The 23,880-nt window shown below is 40.3% G+C and overlaps 3 protein-coding genes across 8 annotated transcripts in view; 1 reads left to right on the top strand and 2 right to left on the bottom strand.

The window, feature by feature from the left end:
* MPHOSPH9 (M-phase phosphoprotein 9) overlaps positions 1-10,246 on the bottom strand; it is a 47,436-nt gene extending 37,190 nt beyond the window's left edge. The window contains exons 1-3 of one of the 5 annotated variants that reach the window (XM_024101394.3): positions 9,962-10,147; positions 6,831-7,227; positions 3,760-3,898 (exon numbers count right to left, since the gene is read on the bottom strand). In XM_024101394.3, the coding sequence (XP_023957162.2) occupies positions 3,760-3,866 (107 nt within the window). In that variant the 5' untranslated portion in view covers positions 3,867-3,898; positions 6,831-7,227; positions 9,962-10,147. Of the gene's footprint in view, positions 1-3,759; positions 3,899-6,830; positions 7,228-9,961 lie in introns of all 5 variants that reach the window. The other 4 variants (XM_065568710.1, XM_008163511.4, XM_065568709.1 and 1 more) reach the window with 4 other exon arrangements.
* Positions 10,247-10,390: 144 nt separating this feature from the next.
* MTRFR (mitochondrial translation release factor in rescue) lies at positions 10,391-17,264 on the top strand. Its single transcript, XM_042852515.2, has 4 exons — positions 10,391-10,523; positions 11,083-11,179; positions 13,635-13,952; positions 15,234-17,264. The coding sequence occupies exons 1-4, from the start codon at positions 10,447-10,449 to the stop codon at positions 15,444-15,446; spliced, it is 705 nt and encodes a 234-aa protein (XP_042708449.2). The 5' UTR covers positions 10,391-10,446; the 3' UTR covers positions 15,447-17,264.
* Positions 17,265-18,277: 1,013 nt separating this feature from the next.
* CDK2AP1 (cyclin dependent kinase 2 associated protein 1) overlaps positions 18,278-23,880 on the bottom strand; it is a 28,988-nt gene continuing 23,385 nt past the window's right edge. The window contains exons 2-4 of one of the 2 annotated variants that reach the window (XM_005298702.4): positions 23,136-23,242; positions 21,748-21,874; positions 18,278-19,073 (exon numbers count right to left, since the gene is read on the bottom strand). In XM_005298702.4, coding sequence (XP_005298759.2) covers positions 19,006-19,073; positions 21,748-21,874; positions 23,136-23,242 — 302 coding nt within the window. In that variant the 3' untranslated portion in view covers positions 18,278-19,005. The remainder of the gene's footprint in view (positions 19,074-21,747; positions 21,875-23,135; positions 23,243-23,880) is intronic. The other variant, XM_042852516.2, reaches the window with a different exon arrangement.

The following is a 23,880-nucleotide window of genomic DNA, read 5'->3' as shown; positions in this document are numbered from 1 at the left end:
TTAAGTACTTATGACTATGAACTTTATTGTCCTAAGGAGACAGAGGGAGGGTGCCAGAGTGTCTGTCTCTGAGTAGGACAGGTGTGAAAGACCAGACAGTTTTCTGGGATGACTGCATTGGAGGTGAAAGCAGTTTTCTCCTGCTTGTCTGCAGAGAGTAGAAGGGTTTTAAGGAGTGCAAAATCTCCAGAAGGGAACAAAGAGACAGAAGTGTCAGAGCACGGGGTTAAAAAAAAACAAAAAAACAAAAAAAACCACACACACCACCACAAAAACAGAGAACTTGGAGTGATTCAAAAGGGGCAGGTTTCTGACCAGACAAAGCTAAAGGAAGCAGCTGCAGGGGCAGAAAGGAGATTCAGAGGAGAAGCCTGAGCTGGAGGAGTGAAGTCCCAGAGAAGAGATTTGGATCCCTGAAAAGAAACAGATTCTAATCTTGAAAAATGCACACAAGTGGTAAGGAAATGAGGGCAGGTAATGGTGTGTAGATCTGTATTGTTTTGTCTTGATCTGTGTATCTCTGGTGCTATTTAAAGCAAAAAGTGATTGTTATAGAAATCTTTTTGCAAAATCTGTCTCTATTTGCTTCAACTATAATATATCCCTGAAGGGGTAAATTATAAACCAGAGTGCCCACAAAAGTGGAGCTCTGGGAAAGGGCATGTTTAAGTTACTGGGGAGTCTTAAGGAGTTCAGCACTGGTCTTGGGGACTAGGGAAACTGGGCCCAGGGATCCCACTTCCAGAAAGGGTACCACACAGAATCTATGCCCAGGCAGAGTGTCAGAAAGACCAGAGTCAAAGAGCTGAACCACAGGGAGATTAAAAACAAAATGATCCAGTGTCAGGATCCAAACACAGCAGCTTAGTGAGTGTCCAGAGGAGGGAGATCAACCAGGGCTGTGAAAGAAGTATTTTTAAAAATTAACATAATGGCTGTCCAAGAAAAGAGAAAGTGTGCCCCTCACAAATCTGCAGTTAATATTGGTCACCAGCATAGATTTCAATAAATCATACATTTTCCTTAAAGCAGGACTCCTTAGTAATTTTTGAAGACAGCAGCTTACAGAAAAGTGTCCTTGTATACTGCTGATGTCTGAAGTTTGAGAGCAGTGCCTCTAGAGCAGTGGTCTCTAAAGTGGGGCGCGCAAGAGGATCCTTGGGGGTGCGCGGCAGGAGGAGCGCTTTTTTCCCCCCCTCTGCTTCGTCAGTTTGGGCGGGAGTCCGAGCGGCTTTTTTTTTTGCTTTGGCAAAACTGGTAGAGCCGGCACGGCAGGGGGTGCGTGCTCAAAAATTTACTGATTGGGTGCGCGATCAAAAAAGTTTGGAGACCACTGCTCTAGAGATGTAACTTCCTGTGAGAAAATCATACTGATGTATGGCATATAACCTTCATGTTAGTAGCTCTAGTTAGGAAGAATCTCTTCCCGTTTACCACCTGGTCCTTTAGCCCACTGCTTCTCAAAGCCGGTCCGCCGCTTGTGCAGGGAAAGCCCCTGGCGGGCTGGGCCGGTTTGTTTACCTGCCGCATCCGCAGGTTCGGCCGATCGCGGCTCCCACTGGCCGCAGTTTGCCGCTCCAGGCCAATGGGGGCTGTGGGAAGGACAGCCAGCACATCCCTCAGCCCCCGCCGCTTCCCGCAGCCCCCATTGGCCTGGAGCGGTGAACTGGGGCCAGTGGGAGCCGCAATCGGCCGAACCTGCAGACACGGCAGGTAAACAAACCAGCCCGGACTGCCAGGGGCTTTCCTTGAACAAGCGACGGCCCAACTTTGAGAAGCACTGCTTTAGCCCACATTTTCTTTTCATATTTTGGGGGCTGAATAGAAAAAGAATTCAGGTTTTCACAGCAACTGTTTATTACAACAGACAAGTTACTATAAATATTCTAAACTTAATACAGCATATGTTCTTGCACCCCACTGTTAATCTTGTCACACCCCAGTTTGAAAACTAGTGTACTAACAGATTTAAGTACAGATTTACAAAACTCACAAAGGGGTGAAATCTCACTAAGGGTTTCCATCGGCAACTATAAAGGGGGATCTAATATACAATACAGATTACTTCAGAGATGTGATATTATTTCTTTGTACCTGAAGATTAACTAGCCCTACCTTCTTGATTAATGGACTAGGTGCAGACTAATGAGTATATATAAGTGGTAGATGCGTGTAATACATATAAACTTTTGGGCTACAATTTAATCACAAATCCCTGTTTTCCAGGGAAATGCATCCTCCCCTCTTTCTATTGGGAATCTGGTATAGTCCCAAAAAAATCTTTGTCCTAGCCTTAATTCCTACTTGGAAATTCTAACCCTCACAGGAGGTGAAAGTGTGGGGTAATGCCACAGAAAGCTTATGTGCTCACTTGCATCTGAAGGCTAACTACTTGGGGTCCTTGCTGAACTAGTGATCACAATCCTATACTTGATAAGCTATCTGGTAGGTTCACTAGCCCAGATTTAGCTTCCCGGCACAATCTGCTTAAGTGGACAGCTTTTTGTATTCCTTTTTGTGTTTTGCACATTACAGTTGTCTTGCAGAATCCTATTTCATATCAGGATGCTTACAATAGATTTTCTTTGTTTTTATGAAGTGTAAAGAAAAAGAAAAGAACTGCAGTGCCTCCTTCTGCATTGATAGATATTATGAGACCATCACGATTACAGAATTTTTCATTTTTCCTTCTTGTCTATATAAAGATGTACCTATCAATAGAATAGGAATTGGCAAGATTCAACAGGTATGTTCTATTATTTTATAGCTGTATTTAATAAAATACTCTGGATATAGACTGGCATTCTTGGCTCAACATTTATTGTTTCACCTGCTTGGAAATGGTGACTGTTAGCAGTTTGAGTGACAGACTAAAAGGTTGTCTAGTTTCATTCTAAGTACCTCTCTATCTTCAGAAGAAATGAGATTTTGTGACTTTCAACAGCAATACTCATTAATCACAATAGATAGTCCTATTCCTCATACAGCAACAGTATACTAAAGGAATTGAATTATCTTTATTCATTTCTCAATGCCAGAAAACACATCAGTATTACAAAAGGCTGTGCAAGATCACAACTGTCGCTCACACTACACTGATATAACTGATCCCGGACTGAATGGACCTAATCCAAATCCCACTGGAGTCAATGGAAAGGGTCACATTGACTTCATTGGGCTTTAATCAGGCCCAAAGCGAACAAGAAGAAAAAGTTCAATCTTGAAAGGAAGAAAGAGACAAGTAGGAAAGACAAGGAAGATGCATTTTAAGAACAATAAATAAATGTGAACTGTGATGCTTCCTCCTGCATTATAAAATGTAAGTATAGGTAACGGAATACAATTACTATTTTAATAAACAATTTTATGGTAACAGTGGCCTTATATTAGCTCCATTTAACATATGAAAGAACAAATTATTCACAATATTATATTTAGGTAGAAGTGGCCTATATACATGTTTACATACAGATTTAATAATACAGCTGCGTTCTCTACAGATTTAAAATAATAAAGAAGCACACCAACAGTTGAGGTATTATTTCACTTTGGATTTGTTTGTCACCTTTCTTTTTGTCCCAGCAGAAGCTAACAAGGCCACATAATAAATTCTGAAGCTTTTGTTTTAGTAAAACGACATCACTTCAAATGAGTTGAGGCATCATCCAAACAGAAAGAGACAAAAAAACAGCTGTAGTCCAATACATATTTCCTATTTTAAAAAGATATATATCAGTTTGTGCTATACATTATCATTACCTGTTAGTATTCAAGTTACAGCCAGAATTGGAGGAACTTCTGATGTCAGATTCTATAGAAGAGTGGGAGAGTTCTTGCACAGTTCTCACCGAGTCCAAATTTTCCATATTTTATTCCCAAGAACGATACTGTTGTTATCCTTTGAAAATACAGAATTATCATACTCTCATTTCAAAAAGCAGTTTGGCTTCGTTGTTTAATTAAACAATTTGATTAATCTTTAGATGCTCATCATCTAAGCACATTTTCAGTCAACATTCATAAACATGAACATCCTAAGCTCTAATACATATTCTGAAGAAGAAAAAAAAATGAGTTGACATACTTCAAAACCACTTGGTAAATGTTTTCATGACTGACTCTAACTTAGCTAGAATATCAAACAAAATGCAGTCTATAACCAAATGTAAATGATCAGTAAGGCAGTGGTGAAAACGATCAAATGGAACACTATGGTTCAATCTTCAGATCTACCCAAGCCGTGCTCAGCACAGGACCAGAGGGGAGTTGGGCACAAAGACATCTCCCTGACATTGAGAACAGTTAGGGATGGATGTGGCTCCCAGTCCTAGTTAAAGTAGTTCCTGAAACTACTTTAATTTATGCTGACTGGTAAAGGTCCCCAAAGGGCAGGGTGGATAAAAATCAATGATTAAATATCTCTCTCTTTTTTTTTAATTTAAATATAATTTTTTTGATAAAATGCTTTTTGAGAAAAAAAACTATCTAAAGATAGTTTTAATTAAGATACATTATAACTCAAAGATATCTCATCATGGAATAGGGATTATAAATTCTAATTCTTGAATATGAGACAATAAATTCATGTAATGTTTAAGAAAAGTTTTGTAAATGAGTTCCAATAGTTCATGGATTAGAGACCCAATCTTATGATTATTTATGTATAGATTATTTAGGTTCAATCTTTCTATCTACCCAATGGGACTCAGTGCTCAGTCTAGAAGATACCATCAGAGATGCTTAGTTTTGCAGTTCTCAAACTGTGGATTTGTGTCTCCAGAGATAACATGCTTGTTAACAGCAAAAATGTTTTTAAATAAATAATATCTAGAGGTGAGAAATAACAGACCTCAACCCTTTTGTCCTTCTGCAAATTTGTGTACACAGAGTCAATCCCTTACCTCTCTCTAAAAGTACAAAGTTTCAAAAAGTTCAATCAGTAGAAGATAGTTGGGGGCAGAATAGATCTGGACAAGGAGAAGAAGTCTGGAGATAAATGTGAGAAGGGAGGGACAGGCAGTAGAAACAAAAGTGAAAGTGTTTGAGCAGCATATTCCAGAAATCTTGAGGTCTTTGAGTGTAGCCTTCATTGACTTGAGACCTACCAGTCTCTCACTAGAAGCGAAAGCCTATAATGGCAGCAGGCCGTAAAAGAGACCCAGTTTGGGAATATTTTAATGAAGTTCCTCTACCTGTGGGTAAGGCAGGCATGCGTGCAAAATGCAAACAAAGTGCAACAAAGAAATGCAAGGCCTGGTTGCCTGAATGAAACAACATCATGAGAAGTGTTCCTTCTCAGGAGGAAGCTGCGCTGAAGATGATGAAAGGAACATGTCTGAACATGCAGGATCTTCAGGTTGGTAACAACCAAAAAGCATGTACTTTTATGTAGAAATCCATGATTAAATTGAGTCTTCCTGACTAGTGATTTAAATCAACATGATTTAAATCAAATCTACTCTGTCTGTGAATATTGTAGAGTGATTCACTCAAAACGTTTTCAACTTTTTTCCCCAACAATATTTCTCTTCAACTAAGAACAAAATGTATCCAAACATGAATTCAACTGTAGTTAAACATTGCAGCTAATTAAAAGTATAATAATTTAAAATAACATTGTATGACAATAAAATCAGATTGTGTCTGACACTGCAACAATAAGATTTGGACACCAGAAACCCAAAGTACAAATAAGTAAACAATTTTATGTGGGGTGAAGGAGGCAGAGGGAAAACAAGAGATTTCTAGTTTGCACACTTGCCCCACTATTAAAAAAAAAAAAATCAGTAATCTCTATGGTCCTTATCTGAGCACCTACTACACATTAACGAATTTATCCTCACAATACCCCAGTGATGTAGGAAAATATAATTAACCCCATTTACAGATGGGGAAGTGAGGCACAGAGAGAGTAAATGATTTGCCTGAAATTACACAAGAATTCTGTGACAGATCTGGGCAGGGTCGGTTCCAGGGTTTTTGCCGCCCCAAGTGGCAGGAATTTTTTTTTTAAAAGGCCGGGATTGCGATCAGCAGCACTTTGGCGGTAGCTCCACCGCGCTGCTTTCTTCTTCGGCGGTAGGTCCTTCCCTCCAAGAGGGACCTAGGGACCTGCCGCCGAATTGCTGCCGAAGAGCCCGACATGCCGCCCCTTCCCCTTGGCCGCTCCAAGCACCTGCTTGCTGAGTTGGTGCCTGGAGCCGGCCCTGGATCTGGGAATAAGATCCAACTAACCTATATCTCAGTCCAATACCTTCATCACAAGACCATCCCTTCCTCTCTCTACAGAGCTTTTCTAATGCATTAGAGGGACTATAACATTGATTTGTGCAGAACTTAAACTTTCATTTTTTTTTAAAGCCTGTAGAGTTTTAAAGATATTAACATGAACCAGTATGATGCTGTCTTACTAATTCTACAGATAGCTAGTTCCAGTACTCCTACTCATCTTAAAGTTGCTTTTCCAAGCAGCAGCTGATGAAAATTAACTAGACTCTGGTTGTTTCATTGCTGGTATTTAATAACTCTGTAGGCAGCAGTGAAACTGAGAAAAGTCATGTCTGAGAAAAGTACTTTACAGGCAGGCACTGCAGCTATCTCCATGAGAGGAGGACCTAAACAAATGGAAGCTGGGGAAAGGGTAGAATACTAAAGACACACACCTCCCTAACAGTCAGAGGTGCTTAGAAAAAGAAAGCTTTCTCCCTTCTAGCAGCCAGAAGGGATGTGGAAAGGCTTCAAAGTTATCAGACACCTAAAAGCAGATATAAAAAATAGAGGTCCCAACCAAAGTTCAGGGACAGCTTCTTGGAAAGAATCCCAGCACTCACCACTTTCCATCAGTCTGAAGTCATGGATTATGTTCCTTAGCAGCAAACTGCTCCTGGTATTTGCTGGTGGCTCTCCTGAACCCAATCTCTCATAATTGGCTCTGTCTGATAAGTTTAGTATTTAAACTAATGGGGGTCTGGTAAATTTGCATCAAGCCCCATACTAAAAGTCCCTGGATTGTGTCAACTGTTGATCCAGCCCAGGAAAGCCAGAAGTTGCTCCCTCAGGAATCCATTAGCACTGCTCTACCAGTCAGCAAAAGAAATCATTACAGAACAATATGAGGTCCTTTTCTCCCTCAAGGACTGAATAAACTGCCTTCACTGCACTCAGACTCAAGCGCTGCCTCAAGAATATCAGATCAGGCCTGGTCCACTCTTGGATATATAACAGCATCTGGAATAATTTTCAAACACAGTTGTCACATGATTTGCATCTACAAACAACACAACAACAAACTATGTTACAAGTGTTCAGAAACCATGCCATGGACTTGCTGGAAGTGGAGAGGTGAAATACACTGTGTGGTTTCTGTTGGTATGGTAACTCTGAAAAGAACTCTGTCCATAATATGTACTGAAGTCATACTAGTACTATACTAGCTACAAAAGTGTTCAAAAAACACTTGTCAAGCACAGTTCTGCTCTGTATAGATAAGGCCTTGTACCCTTTCTGTACTACAAAAATAATCAAGCCATGTAACCTAGTTACAACATGATTAAAAGGTGTAGTGTGGATGGGACATAACTGTGATGTAAAGGTCCAGTCTAAGGTTGGGCATTTGATCATTCCAAAAATAACTTGTCAATTGACTAGTCAAATAATGTCAAAAATAGCCAAATATTGTAAAGCACTACTTTATCAAAACATTAACAGTAACAAAAAAGAGTATGACTTTATGGTGTCCAATAGATCTTAGATAGATACTTATACCTAAGTACAAAAAACAAGTTACTTAACTGAGTTATTTTAACTCAGAAAAATGCAAAACACAATTAAGTGAAGTTCTGAAAAAAATGATAGCATGATTATATTTTATAGCAATATTAGGTTAGCATTTAAATATGAAGTTACTCAAGACTTAGCAGTTACAAAAGAAAAGAAACATGAAATTAAACAGAAACAAAAACAAACACATAGCAACTATAAAAGAAAAAAGTTATTTTTAAATGTACTTATGCTAGGCCAACTCTTCAAGCAGCTTAATGGCTGTGCATCTATTTTCTTTGTGTTAGGGGAGAAGGTTTAATGACTGAACCCTCCTCTCACTTCTGAGTTTGTATGTTTGTCTAGTCAGTTTAGATAGTAAACACTTTGGGACATGGAGCACGTCTTTTAATTGGTTTAGTGTGCTTTGTAAGCTGCCATGTACATTGATGGTCTAGTATACAATGCTATACATACAGTACACAGAATGTTTGTTCTGAAGATTATACCCGGTCAAGATGCTCAGCTTTCAGTCAGTTCACCTGATTGAAACAGATGGCATTAGCAGGTAGGAAAGTGAATGACAAGACATTTAAGTAGGCTTGCTAATCGATAGCACTAGGATGCAATCAAAAGAGTAGGCTGCTACCCAGTTCCTGGCATTCTTGCTGGAATATTTGTTGACAATATTTGATGGTGGTCAAATAATAGTTGGCCAGTCAATTGATATTATTTGAGCAGTCAATTGACCAGCTTACCAAGCCTAGTCCTGTCCACATTACAAATTTTAACATGATTGTAACAGGATCAGGAAATAACTCAGCTGCCATGGGGTCCCTTATTTTGGTTGTTCTTGCAGTATAGCTCAGCCCTTGCAGTCCCAAACACTGATCTTCCATTCAGTGTAGAAAGACACTAAATTAGACTAGTCTGCAAAACTAACTCTTATGTGTTTTCCCTCAGATGAACTGATGCAAGTTTTTTAATACAAGTTAAATACCTGTGAGTAAAAATATGAAGAAGTGCACATAAAATTGCATCTAAATTGCTCTGAGCTGTCAGTGTGCAGCAACTACATTTCAGACATTAAATGCTGGCTTTCTTATCACTCTTAAAATAACTGGGCCATAACAGGAATACATTTGATCACTAACCTTCATTTGGGAGAAGTAAACTACTTCAACTATACCAGTGCTTAAGAGCATGACAAATAACCTTCACTCTTTTAATAAAAAATGAGAATAATGACAGGAAACACTTCCTGGGTTCTATTCTTACAGGCCAAGGTACATCCCAGAAAAAACTGTAGGACCAACTCAAAAAAACATGAACTAAACATGTATGCTGGTGAGCTGCTACACCAACACATTTATGGGGGGGACTACCCCCCTTATTTAACAACCGCCTCATCTGAGCAGGTTTCAGCGTAGCAGCCGTGTTAGTCTGTATCTGCAAAAAGAACAGGAGTACTTGTGGCACCTTAGAGACTAACAAATTTATTAGAGCATAAGCTTTCATGGGCTACTGCATGCATGCATCCGAAGAAGTGGACAGTAGCCCACGAAAGCTTATGCTCTAATAAATTTGTTAGTCTCTAAGTTGCCCCAAGTACTCCTGTTCTTTTTTCATCTGAGCAGCATCTGGTGCCTTTGCCCTCAAGTACTTTCCTCCCCTTCTCCTTCAGGCCCTCTGTCTGTCCACTATCTCTTCCCTTTCAGGCCCCCATCCTACCTCAGGCCCCTATCCTCCCACTGGGTCACCCCCCACTCTTCTCACCGCCCACTGGTTCCTATTCCCTCCCCCCCTCCAGGTCCTTCCAGTCTCTTCTCGCATATCTCCCTCAGTCCTCCCAACTACTTCCTCAGTCACTTGCTCTCCTCTCCTCCCTCTAGCCCCGCCTCCTTTTCGTCAGTTTCCTCTCCCCTAAAAGCTCTCCGCCCCCCCCGTTCCAATTTCTCAGTTCAGGCTCCGCCCCTCTCCTCTCATTCGACGTTTACCCACCGCGTTCTAAGACTGTTGACAGACTTGCCGCCCCAGAATTGGTCGGAAAGACCGCCACTCGCTGTTGGGGGCGGGGTCGAAGCTATAAATGAGGACGTCTCGCCTAAGGGGTGGGGGGGCTGCAAGCTGCGGCATGCCAAGACCTGCCTCACTGGGTGTCTTCTACTCCAAGGGGCCATGTCTGGGCTCGCTCAGCCCTTACCTGCATCTCTGCCTGTCCGGAGGGAGGGGTGTCCTTGTTTCAGCACTGTTCCCCTCCGGCGACCGTTAGGCGGTAAACAAGCACTAGCCGCGATCTCCTTCGTCACGATTGGCGGCTGGGATTCGAACGTTGGGGGGAAGCAGAGGGCACAAGAGACGGGGCCCCCTCGCGATGATTGGCTGTTCTGGCCGCGCGCCAGACCCAATCGTGCGACGTTATTGGCTGAGGTGCGGGAAGTACAGGCGAGCCATATCCCCGCGTTCCGATTGGCAGGTGCGGCTGCGCGCCGCACGAGTACCCGGGTCATGATTGGCTGAAGGGAAGAAGTAGCCGTAACACTGCCTACTGCCCAGTGATTGGCTTTTGCGCTCCGGCATAGTGTGCGGGAGACCTGGCTTGCCTACGCATGCTCAGTGAAGGACGGTGAGGGATTTTTGCGGATTGTACATGCGCAGAGCGCTCATACAGCGGAAAGTGTATTACGCATGCGTCTTGTCTTGGGGTGCATGCGCAAAACGGTCGATGGGGATGTTGCGGGGGCTGTGCTGACCCTCACTCACCCGTAAGTAAGAAGGGCCCCGCCTGGCGCCCAGCCCCCTTTTAGCTGGACTTCAGACTCCAGCTCTTCGCCGGGGTTTATCAGGCTACAGGCAGGGGCCCAGCTGGGGAGAGAACCCGGCTCCTATCCCTGCCCCCCCCATCTCTAGCCCCCCCTTTCCCTCCCAGAGCTCGGGAGTGAACCCAGGAGTCCCGGCTCCTAGAACTGGGGAGAGAAGCCAGTAGTCCTGGCCTCTAACCACCGCCCCCCCATTCTCCCTTTGCTCCCACAGCTGGGGAGAGAACCCAGGAATCCCAGCTCCTATTCCTTGCATGCCCATCTTGCCCCCACCCCGCTCCCAGAGCTGGGGAGAGAATGTAGGAGTCTTGGCTTCCGGGCCCCCTTCCCCTGTTCTAGCCATCACTGCACAGACTCCCTTTCAAAACTGTCTGTTTTTCATGGACTTAGAACTGGGTTATAGAACTTCTCTTAAGGTCTTGATGGCTCCCCCAAAAGAGATGCCTGATGGGGGGCCAGCAGGACAATCCATCTGCAACATTGAGTCTCCTGCTTTGTCCCCTAGCTGTCAAGGCTCTGTTTGGTATCACCACTGGCTGAGAGAAAGGACCCATCTCACTCCCCATACACTGGAACCCCAGGTTGCAAACCAAACAGAGCAGGTGTTCAAACTCTTTATTCCCTTGACCTCAGATTCTACTCTGTCCCCTCCCCCACCCCCACCCCCGGCTTCTCCACGCTTATGCTCACAACCTCAACTCTATCCTAGAATCCTTTATGCTGCTAAGAGGTGGGTCAGGTGCTTGTTAGGGTGCTGCTAGTGTGTGAGGAAGTGAAAGGAGACTTGCATGAACCACAGATTGAGAATCATTGAAACAGTTTGTGCAGGTCTGTCTTACTTAACTATTAACCCTAGTCAGTGACCTTAAGTGGATGGTACTCTTCTTAAGAAATAGATACAAGTTATTGCAAGTGGTTATTTGCATTTCAAAATAAACACTGATGTTTTGGACTAGTTCTTAGTTGCCCCAACAGACATACACACACAATGCCAACAGAGCGCTAGTTGCTTTACAGACAGATATGAAGATAAGGTGCCTGTTCCAAAGATCTTCTACTAGAAAGGGGAAAAAACCCATCTCTTATGTATATGCCATAATTGCTTACCATGATGAATACTTTCCAATCTATGTTTTAAATCAGATCATGGTCCCTTGCAGACCTCTTCCTAGCTGATCCTGCAGTAAAATCATGATGCAGTGTTTCTAATACCACAATTATTTCCTTGACAACTGATAATGTAAGTACTCGATTGTGACTTCACTGCAGGATGAAGCAGAAGGAGAGGATGTGTTTTCACTAAGGACTAAATCACAGGAAGTATTTATATTTTTTATGTATAAGGTGACCTGCAAATCAGTATGATAATGCTGATTCATTAAATAATGCTACTCACTTGTGCAGCACCTCAATAAGGCAGGTATTGCACGTCTTAGAGATGGGTGAAATAAGCTATAGGTAAGGGACTTGTTTAAGGTCATACAGTGGGTCAGGGTAGAAGAAGGAATAGGATACAGGTATCCTAATACCCAAGTTGTCCACTACTCTTTCTAGTAGGTGACATCCTTGTATTTGGGAATATGTGCTGACTGCGCCAATTCAGAAGGCTAGCAGGAAAATATTCAGCATATTAAAGTACTGACTGTTCTTCCTAGCCTGACTGTTAAGAGCATTTTGTTAAAATTGATAAAGTTTTGTCAGATTGAGTTGCAGGATATATTTAACCAAGAGACACCAAGACATTTGACTATTTAGAAGCCTTTAATCAAAATGGAGTGATATTTCTGTGTTTTAAGTGTGTGTGGAAACTTTAATAATTAAAATCCCCAGTGTGCTATTGAATGCTATAAATAGGGTATAATAATTGCAGCGCTTTCAAACTGCACAAATCTCCTGATCTAAGGAATTCTGATAGACTTGACATTTCTAGGACTGTATTAAAAAACCCTAGGATGATACCGTTTTTATAGACTGAGATGTTTCCCCTCATTAAGCTACACTAATGATAGCAAGGTACCACCCATTCTGATTAGGACTAAGGTTGACCATGATTTCCTTTCTCTCCTGCACACACTACACCTAACAACTGTGTGATTTTTTTTTTTTAAAGACCCCGTTTTGTGTAAAATTAAATCCTGGTAGGTCAGTCTTGCTCTGTACATACTTGTTTTAGTCATCTTTTTATAGCTAAAGCATCAAGGAACAGTAGCAAATTCATATAAGTCTGCAAGCATTTAAGCATTCTCCAAATCTTCTCTATTCATGTGTGATGAGTAGTTCAGACAGTTATCCTTTGTTTCAACTAAGGTTGCCTAAGCAACCAGTTATTGACAATAGTAACTGAGCTGGAGGAAAGGAAAAATTGTTACCATAACTCATTGCTGCTATGCTTTGAAGAATTAAGTGTTGCTTTATGGTTTCTGCAATAAAACATTGCATTCCCATCTTTTAGTTTTTAGTGCCACCAAGTGGCCAGTTTGACTTGCTCATTAAAACCACTCAAAACTATTTCCATTTTCCCCCCTTTCTCATAGCAGTGTAGATTTATTGCTAGTTGAATGTTAACATTTTTCATCAACTGTGTTCAGGACATACAGTTCACATGTTCAAGTAGTCATTCTTTTGAGCCAAATACGTAAATATTTCAAGCAAAACAAAGACATTTATTATCTTAACGTAGAGCCCAAGGAACAATGCTGTTTGATAGCACTAGAAATCTGAAGTCATGTGTGGTTGCCGTGCAAGCTTCCCTGCACTTTCGGGCCTAGAAGGATCGAAACCCGGACCAGGAGGGATCATCTCTAGGGGTCAAGCGTTCTGTCTTCGTAGCCCATTTGCTCCTTCACCTGCTGTCTTAAATTGTCAGTGTCCATTTTGATGTGGAAACAAACAGTTGTGAAGGGAAAGATGAAAACGGATGAGGAGTGGGCATGAAAATCACTAAGGAAATCACAAAGGGTTGATGACAGGAGCAACTTATGGCAAACAGCAGAGCACAAAAGATTCTTAATTTGAAATCAAGTAGATCATGTTAAAACAAGATATTTTCTATTTCAGGTTCCAGTCAAGAGGAAGTTTTGTTTCCATTTCTTTATGAATGCTTCAAGTTTGTTTCATTCCACCATCTTACTAACCAAAATAAATACATTGTCTTGGAGGCCATGGCTTTGGAGGCAGCAAAAGTTTTTATCCCCCCGACTGGCTGTACCTTTATTCCCCGTAGCAGGAAAGAAGAATTCTTGTGATCTTCTTGCACTAAGTGAAACAGACTTAAAAGAACAGTTTGTAAGAGGTGATGGCCCAGGAGGTCAAGCAACTAATAAGACAAGCAACTGTGTGGTCCTGAAGCATATTCCATCTGGGATCGTAGTCAAGGTAATTCATTTATTTGGTTCCATTAACTAATTGAAACTAACGTAATTATATTGTGTTATTTTGACAAATAAAATATGCAGAATTTTAAAATACTGTGTGCAGAATTTTTAATTTTTGGTGCAGAATTCCCCCAGGAATATAATATAATATATAATTAGAATTTAAAGAGCTAAATGATAGCATTTGTGTTACTTTGTCCCAGATTTTTTTTTTAAGGCAATCCTTTCATGATACCATTCATAAGAAAAGTAGGCAGCATCAAATTTGCATTCAAATGTTACATCCAGTTAAAGGGCTCCTGAAATTTTCCTCTTCAATAGCTCCTATCATCTAAAGAACTCCAATGTACTTTCTAAACTGTAAGCTTTCCAACGTGCTATGCTGTAAGGAAATTTCTCCATTTTACAAATGGTGAAATGGAGAGACAGAGCTTAAGTGATTTTTCCAGGGTCCTAGAGCAGGGAACAAAAATCAGGATTCCTGGCTCTCCCTTCCCTGTTACAAATGCTAGATGAGACTACAGATCCAATAAGCTTGGTACAAACTGAGCATACCTATTGCTCCTCAAATTATTCATGAGTAAGAATAATTTATTAACTAGGGGCTGGCCATTTATCCTTATGAGACAAATTTTTGCTCACTAACTATAGCTTAATGTTTTCCTTTTACTCAGTATAATTTAAATTCAGAAGTAACTTCAAAGGAATGGAGGAGCAATCTTCAAGTCTACCAGTGAGAGGATTAAGACAAAAATCAATAGGCAAACTACAAGAACCCTTAAACAATAAATGCTACCTCAAAACATTAACATCACATCATCTGGTGGCTGCCAAAAATGGTTTGCTCTTTACTGCTGTAGCAGAAAGGGAGAGGCTAGCTCATTTAAAGTGGATTTTTTTTTTGAGCCACTAATTTAATTAATACACTTCATAATTGTTCTAATCATCTCTTGAATGTTACTACATAAAGAGAACGCTTTTCCTTTAGAAACTGTCATGACACAAATGTGGCTTCTTATTTCCTTGTGCAATTTCCCTTACTAGTCTGAAATTAAATAGCTCTTATCAGAGTTGCTTTTTTTCCCTTCAGCCAGTACATAAATAAAATCACATTACAGGCCAAGTATTCCACTCCTTACTCAAACAGTTTTAAATTTTAGGATTAATTTATATTGAGGATTTTACAGAATGAGGCTCTACAGTAGTACAACCTGTTTAGTAAAAGGAAAAATATGTATATGTAGAATGAACAGAATTAATTTACAATACATTTTTTTTTCAGTGTCATCAAACTAGATCAGTGGAGCTGAACCGACAGAGAGCCAGAGCAATCCTGCAGCAAAAAGTTGACCTCTTTTACAAAGGTGAAAATAGTACCATTTTTAAAGAGAAAAGAGCAGCTGAGAAGAAAAAGCAAGAAAAGAAAAAAAGAGCAAAGGAGACTCTAGAAAAGAAAAGGCATATTAAAGAAATGCAAGAATCAGATGCCAAATAAGTGTGAGAGAAATTATCGATTTGGCTTGTCAGGAAAAGAGAAGACTGTTTGTCACTACCCTTGAAACATGTGTTAGAAGTTTTCTGGCTTAATACTGTTATAAGACTTCATAATAAACACTATTAAAATGTTGAGTTTAGTGACCTGCTATTAGTGCAAGGCTAGAGTATTTAGCCCAACGTTAATAGCAGTTATATATTTCATCTTCTACTGTGGACATCCCCGTACACTCAGATTCAATATAATCAGTTCATTTGTGCCAAGTTTAGGACAGGTGTGATAAGAAAACAAGATCCATAAGACCTTAATTAAATAGATGTTATAGGAAAACTCCATCCAATATAGTTAATGGAGGGGGGGGGGGGGGGGAATAAGAAACTCAAGCACTAAAGCATTAGAGATTGTTTCTAAATCTTCTCACAGTGAGGGGAGAATATTCTCAGCTGATTAAGTCACAAAGATGAGGACTTCTCCTGAAACAGTTGCTTATGCTATAGTCCCTACTCAAGCAACTTTTTCATTTAAATCAGAATCCCCTTTATAAATTACAGTAGACAGATTGGATGAGCTATAAAAAAAAAAAAAAAAAACTTGTTTCTAGTAGGGTTGTCAATTAATTGCAGTTAATGCAAGTGATTAATGCAAAACAATTAATATGATTTTTTAACGAGTTAATCACACAGCTTTGTTTTGACCATCTTCACTTACTGTACTACATTACTTGGTGGACATTGGCACAGTTCTACTGTGTTTTCATGATCTAGAGTGATTAAATATCAGAAAAAGTTAATGGAGCAAAGCAGCAAAAGTTAGGTCTTTTGAATGGGAAGTTTATTTTTAAGAAACTTCTGGATGGTTATCTGTAGCTATTGCAAGGCTGAGTTCCAGTACCATCAAAGGACTTTGTCTGCAGTACACATGTGCGCTAAACATGCTTTCGCCTCCAGTTCTTGTGCTACAGATAACCCATTGACAGCAAATGATTCCTGCCAGCTACGACAGAGTAGGCTTACAGAGTTTCAGGATTGCTACAAGCCCATGGACCAAACAAAGTACAACAGTTTAACCAATGATATTGCAAAGTGGATAGCTATGGACTGCAGACCACTCAACATTGTAAACGACAGAGGTTTAAGAGGTGTTATTCAAATTGCATCTTCCAATCAGTGATCTACCTTGCTCTCCCAAGAGCCCATTGCATCACGAATACTTAGTCTATATCATAAGACTACAAAGTTGGAGCTTTGTACAGCACTCAACCCAAGGTTTAAGAATCTGAAGTGCTTTCCAAAATCTGAGAGGGAAGAGGTGTGGAACATGCTGTCAGAAGTCTTAAAGGTGCAATACTCTGATGCAGAAACTACAGAACCCAAACCACGAAAAAAACAAAAACAACTTTTTGTTGGTGCCATCTGTCTCAGATGATGAAAATGAAGGTGTGTCAGTCTGCACTGCTTTGGATCATTATTGAGCAGAATCCATCAGCATGGAAGCATGTCCTCTGGAATGGTGGTCAAAGCATGAAGGAGCATACAAATGTTTAGCATATCTGGCATGTAAATACCTTGCAACACTGGCTACAACAGTGCCTTGCGAATGCCTGTTCTCACTTTCAGGTGACATTGTAGTAAGAAGCGGGCAGTATTATCTTCCATAAATGTAAACAAACTCATTTGTCTTAGTAATTGGCTGAACAAGAAGTAGGACTGAGTGGACTTGAAGGCTCTAAAATTTTTACGTTGTTTTGTTTTTGAGTGCATGTAAAAAAAAATTCTACATTTGTAAGTTGCACTTTCACAATAAAGAGATTGCATTACAGTACTTGTAGAAGGTGAATTGAAAATACTATTTTTTGTTTTTTACAGTGCAAATATTTGTAATCAAAAATATAAAGTGAACACTGTACACTTTGTAGTCTGTTGTAATTGAAATCACTGTATTTGAAATTGTAGAAAAACATCCAAAATATTTTTAATAAATTTAAATTTATATTCTGTTATTTAACAATGCGATTAAAACACTTTTTTAAATCATTTGACAGCCCTAGTTTTTAGACATTACATCTTAGTCATCACATCTTTCTTCAACTGACAATCAGACAAAGATGTGGAGGATACTGTAGGTTAAAAGCAACTTCGGTGAGTTCACTCATCTGAACCATTATGCAAAGTGTCCCTTTCCCAAAACTATTATCCCCTAACATCCATAGTTTGCACTGATAAGTATCCCTTTCTTTGGGTTTCATTGTCCAGTTTCAGTAGTCAGTTTTACTTAGTTTACCTTGCAGAATTTTGATGCGACTGAATGCCAGCGTTATGCCATTGTCTTTACTATATCATATTACACTTGAATAGTTTCACCTCAGAAAGGGTCTTTATTCTGTTTTTAAAATTTCCTCTGATTTATTTGAATAGGGAGCATCTACTCCGTTTTATTAAAGATGTTGATTTAAAATCACAAGGAAAAGAGGTGATCTTCCATCTTAATGGAGTGGTGGTGGTGGTTTTTGTTGTTTTGTTTGTTTTTACAAGGTATCAAATCATATCCCTAGAACTTTACAGTATCTTTCATTCTTACACATACCCCGCACTTTGCTTTTTATAAGTAGTAATGGAGCCGGCAAGCAGCCTTACCTGCTTCCTGCAGAGATTAACTGCATCAGGCCAGGACTATGGCTGGAACATCTCCAGCAGTCTACAGCACTGTTCCCTAGTCTGTTCCTGGACTTGAGGCTCCTGCATGAAGGTTAAACATTGGCCTATCTACTGAGTTCTTTTGCACTTTTAACATAAGGTTGATTAAAGTGACTGTACATACAGTTTTAATACAAATTGTTAATGAAAATAAGCTTTATTACATCAAGTAATAAATACATACAAAGATGCAAATAACAGTTTTAGTAATTTATCCAGAATTTTGTTTTTTTGGCAAACTTACAATTGAAATCTTCAGCCTTAGGGTGAAAATTAGTTTTCTGGGACCTTGTTATTGTTTGTTAGGTTGCTCTATCTTCTGTATTTATAACTCATGCACTTTAAATGGACTCCAAAGCACTAACAATCATGCAAATGCTTATGCAAAAAAAGGGTTATTTCTAAGCAGGGTCTATGCTGTATGGCAAACTGTGAGTATAGCCGACTACTAGGTAAAACATGCTACCAGTGCAGTTATTAAAAAAAAAAAAAAATCCTTAGAGCTTATGTCAAAGGTTGAAAGATTGACCATGTGGGGTTAAGCGAATATAGTCAAAGAAATAAAAAGAATGAGACTGTGGCTGGATAAGAAAGGAACTTAAGTATAGTCTGTGGGAGAGAAAGCATTCCTCTGCATGCAGTTTTAGTCTTAACCTTTTAGAAAGAATTTGGGGCGTTTAACATCTTAAAAAAAAATGCAAACCCTCAGTAAATTGAAAAATCTTCTCATTCTTAACTGTACATTTTCATAAGGGCAAAAAAGGGTAAAAATCAAAATAAAAAGATTCATCTGCATGTTTCAAAAGGAATAAGTATTACATTTTTCTTCATAAAGAGATGGAAAGTCTTGTAATTTAATTAGTAGGCTAGGATCTTGCATTCCGTTCAGTCTCAGCCAAGCATTCCCGAACTAATCCTCTAGCATGAATGATGCCTGCAAAAGAACGGTAGATTTTTTGAAAGCATCCGGTTAGGTGACAGTTGAAATTCAAAAAAGTGGTTTAATGTTTCTGTCCTAAAATAGCTTGCCAGGGTGCTGCGATGTACCATAACTAAGGCAGCAGCAGCAGCATCCCCCAGCGTCCCAACTGCAGTTAAAGCAAGTGAGTTTGGTTCTCCTAACTGGCATCTTTTCACAGATCAATGCCAGAAAGGACCATTGTGTTAAACTTCAGTTAAAAATCTGTCCTGACCAAAACCCTGAATCCAGGCACCTGTGAACTTAAGTTCCACATTCAGCGATGGATCTAAACTTTGCAGCTCAGGCCTATTTTAAACTGCAAATCTTAATTTAAAAAAAAAAAAAAAATCTTGCATAATTGTAATTTGAAAATCTGCTAAAAATAACCTAATAAAAAAGCGTGATCTGTCCATTGAGTAACTTTCTCTTCGAGAGGGTGTCTCTCAACTCAGAGCCATAATGGTCACCTTGAAAGTCGAAGTCTAAGCTCTGCCAGTGTTAACAACGCAGAGTGCTAGCATAGCTAGGCCATCATTTTAAGCACCATGTTGTCTAACCTTGCTCAGGTCTAGTTGACATGAACTAGAATTTTCAAAAGCAGCTTAAGTCCCAGCCTTGGTTCTTAAAACATTAGTGGCAGATCTAGACTAGTGCTATCAAAGTTCACAGCAGTGGAGTCTGAGCTTGTGTTTGGTCCAAGGGAGATTTTGGCATGACTTGCCCAGTGCAGACAGGGCTACACTCTGGCACCAAGGTTTCAGGGCAAGAGAGAATAGTTTGGTTTCTGCTCCGAGCTCACCACTACTGCTCCTTAACTGGGTGGAGGAGCTGCTGTTGAGCGGCAGGAGATGCTTAGCCTCATCAAACTCAAAGTACATTGCCTCTGAAGAACTGCCAGCCCGGAAGCTTCAAGGTCACAGAGCAACAGCCAGTGATTGCACCCAGAGAAATAATTGCTCATTCAATAGTTACACTAGAAAATTTAGGGATACAAGGATTTTCAAAGGGTTAAATATATATATATATGCACACTAGGAAATTGGTGCCTGTACCTATAGTTTGCACAGAGATGGACTCAAAGCAGCACATTAGACTTTATGTGGCAAGGTGCCCTGTTTATGCAGCAAAGCTACCCTGAATTAGGTAGAAAACTGAGACAGTTAATTGGTTTCAAAGCCTGATAGCTTGTGTGGTTTTTAAGCTGGTGGAGCACGAAACAGAAATCTCCTGCAGGAGGAATGCTCCATATAGCAGATACCTTCCTGCTCCCATGTGGGACACCTGCAAGATTCCCCCAGACCTGTCCCATCATACTACTGTATGCTCCCTACACACACACTTAATTCCTCCTCCTAGGAACCTCCTCCGCTATTGAGTGGGCAAGTTTTTGAGTCAGAAGATGTCAGAAAAATTGGCTGATATCCATGATGCCTATATAAATACATACTCACTGTAATGTAGGAAAGCACAACTTTAATCTAGCAACTGTTCAGCAAGCAATTGTTCATGCTGACAGTCTGAACTTTTCCAGGTCTCTGCTACGTCCTTCTCATTAGCCTATTGCCATTCTTGATCTATTTTGACACTGACTCAGCCAGTGCAATAAAGAGATTCCTGCAACACTGATTTTAGTCAGCCCAGATTCCACTTTACCACTCTTATCAGCAGACTTTATCACATCCCTTCCAAGAACAGCTACTATTCGTTTTATTGCACGTGGTGGCAGAAATATTACTCTCCCCTTAATAGTTGGGCCTTAAGTACAGCTGGCTTAATACCACCTTTGCACCACCCAGCTGCTGGGCTAATCCGTGACCATTTTAGCCTCTGGCACAGGATAGAGCAGCTTGGGGAACTCCCTTGCACCCAACTGCCCATGGCCCTTATGGGTCACTTCAGCAGCACTTCAGGAATGTCCTTGACATGCCTCCTGCACAGGATGGTGTGGAGCTGGCTACACCAGCTGTAGGGCATGCAGTGATTTCCCCAACCAAGAGGAAAGGATACTTACCATCCTCTTTTGCTGGCCAAAAGGAACTGTGGACCACAGATAAACTGGGCCCTTAGACTCTAGTAGCCTCAGGCTCCCTTAGATCTATTTACATCTGCTTATTGATGTCTAAACAGGTGGAATTTACAAACAGAGGAGCCAGGAGGAGTGATACATGTGATAGAGGAAGATGCTGGATAGTTCAATGTTAGCCTCCCATTTGTTTCCCCCCCCCCTCCCCCGCATGCCTCTCTACTGGCCCCTCAATATGCAAGTTACCACAGCGTAGAATCTCTTCAAGCAAAGTTTGAGTGCTGGCTGGAAAAGTGATGTATAAGTGACACTTTGGTACATGGTTTGGAGTCTAGTTTAGGGGATTCTAAGTAAGTCTTTTGGGAGCCTACATTGATATGTACACAGTGAGGGGGCTGGAAGAAGGTGCAAGTTACGCCCCTCTGTGCACATGAAATACATTCAGTCATTGGTTTGTCAAATAGGAAGTGAATGGGCGATTGCTAAGCTATGTTAAACAAGCAACTCATAGCTAAACACACTAAGTCAAGCCAGCTGTAAGAGTTCCCCCATCTCTGAAGTAAGGGATGTGGGGAAATGGTTTGTAAATATTGGAACAAAAAAAATTTCTATAAAAACAATTACCTCGTTTTAGCCTCTCCATGGCACTTTTACTTCCAGCATATGTAGGTCTAATTTCTTTTCCTAATTCTTCTATGATAGCTAGAAGTTCTGCATATTTGCTTTGTGGTACTTGACTGCTGCTGGTACCCTACAGTTTGAAAGAAATTAATCAATTATACATGGCAAAAAATAATAGCAGATTAAAACAATCATATGAATCTGTTTCATAATGTGCCCCAGTTGATCATGGTCACTTGCACTAAATGCATCAAGTTCATAGTTTTACAGGATTTTAAACACAATGCTGCATTAGCCCCTGCTCCTACAATTGGATACGAGGAGGTACCATGCAGTTGCAAGGATCTATCAGGGCAGATCTGACTGCAGGGCTGGGACCTTTTAACATTTCATCAGAACAGTATTCCATATCATTAACTAGCACAATGCACAAGTTCCTCTCTCTCTATCACTCTCTCCCACCCCTCCATTCATGGGGGGGGGGGGGGGGGGAGGGGAGGAGAGGGATAGCTCAGTGGTTTGAGCATTGGCCTGCTAAACCCAGGGTTGTGAGTTCAATCCTTAAAGGGGCAAAATCAGTACTTGGTCCTGCTAGTGAAGGCAGGGGGCTGGACTCGATGACCTTTCAGGGGGCTGGACTCGATGACCTTTCAGGGTCCCTTCCAGCTCTATGAGATAGGTATATCTCCATATATTATATTCTAATTTTAAGTGGTCAGAAGGGCAGGGACTCATGGTTAGTTTTCAAGTATGTTAAAAATAGTTGGGGAGTCAGTGAGAGAGAGATACAAGAAAGCTGTCCATACGCTTAGAGAAGGCTGCCTCCTCCCTGTTAAATGGTAGAAGCCACTCACAAAAATTGACCAGTTAGATTCTTGTAGCAGCCAACAGGAAGGTTTGGATCATGCATTTTATAACATTGTTTTGCTGGGGTAAATCTTAATTTACAGTTAAAGATATATTTACAATTAAATATTATTTTGTATTTTAAAAGTCATACTAATAAAGTCCTGTTTGGTGCAGCCTTTACCATCAAATTATAATCTTTGATCATTTTATACCTATGTCTTTGTCTTCAAACACAACTCACATCGTGGTTCACCAGTGGTCAGAAGGGCAGGGACTCATGGTTAGTTATTAAATACCCTGCCTCAGCATGGGAGGATGGATTAGACGACCTCTTGAAGTCCCTTTCAGACTTACATATGATTCTATAACCCCCAGTGAGCACTACAGTTAGTCTAATATGAAACCAGGATGCACGTGATGAATCTGTCTGCCATTTATATTTCATTTCAAAGCAAGGTAGGGTCACATCAGTCTACATGCCACAATTCATACTACTGCTCAAACCTCGTCACCAATACAATTTTAAAAAATTGGAATTTTACCTGCATCCCTTGTGTATAGCCTAGAGACGGGGGTCCATAATCATTTATAAGCTGTCTGTATTGTGCAGAGGTTGCCATACTTGTGGAGGGAGAGTGAACACTTCCAGCTTTTGAGGAAGAAAAAATAGGAAAGCAAGATTTATTATCATTGGGGCATAATTCAGTGAGGTGTTTTTTTTAAATAAACAGTAACCTGTCAACATTTTTTTCCAGATCACTAATTCAAGAGTCACACTGTTCGCTGCAAACAGTACAGACAGTTAAAGTAACCAACTTTACTGTAGTGTACACTGTACGTGTGAAAGTAGTGCAGGCCATAACATTACAGATATATCTAGACTTGGAAGGATTAGATTTTTAATCGGGAAATTTCAGTAAATGATCATTTCACCAAAGCCACACAAACCCATGACAAAAATTCTTCCATTGATGATAATCACAATTTACAGAGAGGCAAAGTAAGAAAAAAGCTGCTTAAGAACTTTAGAGTCTGATTTAAGGATATTTACTTGGTATATTTTGACATGTGATGTTGGCAATTTGTGTTTGAACAGTTATAAAGTTTAAACTTTCTGAACCTTAGCGTCTGATCCCACACCCCATCAGTTTGAACAACTGTGAATATTTAAATCATTAATAGAAAAAAATGCTCAAAAATAAACACTGAAAAAGTAAAAATTAAGTTCTGCCAAGCCTGGTTATATCATTTGTACTGTTAAAAATTCAATACTATATAAAAGTAAAT

The sequence above is a fragment of the Chrysemys picta genome, chromosome 15, assembly GCF_011386835.1.
Source record: "Chrysemys picta bellii isolate R12L10 chromosome 15, ASM1138683v2, whole genome shotgun sequence".
NCBI classification, from domain to species: Eukaryota; Metazoa; Chordata; order Testudines; family Emydidae; genus Chrysemys; species Chrysemys picta.
This window is presented reverse-complemented; position numbering and strand designations above follow the sequence as displayed.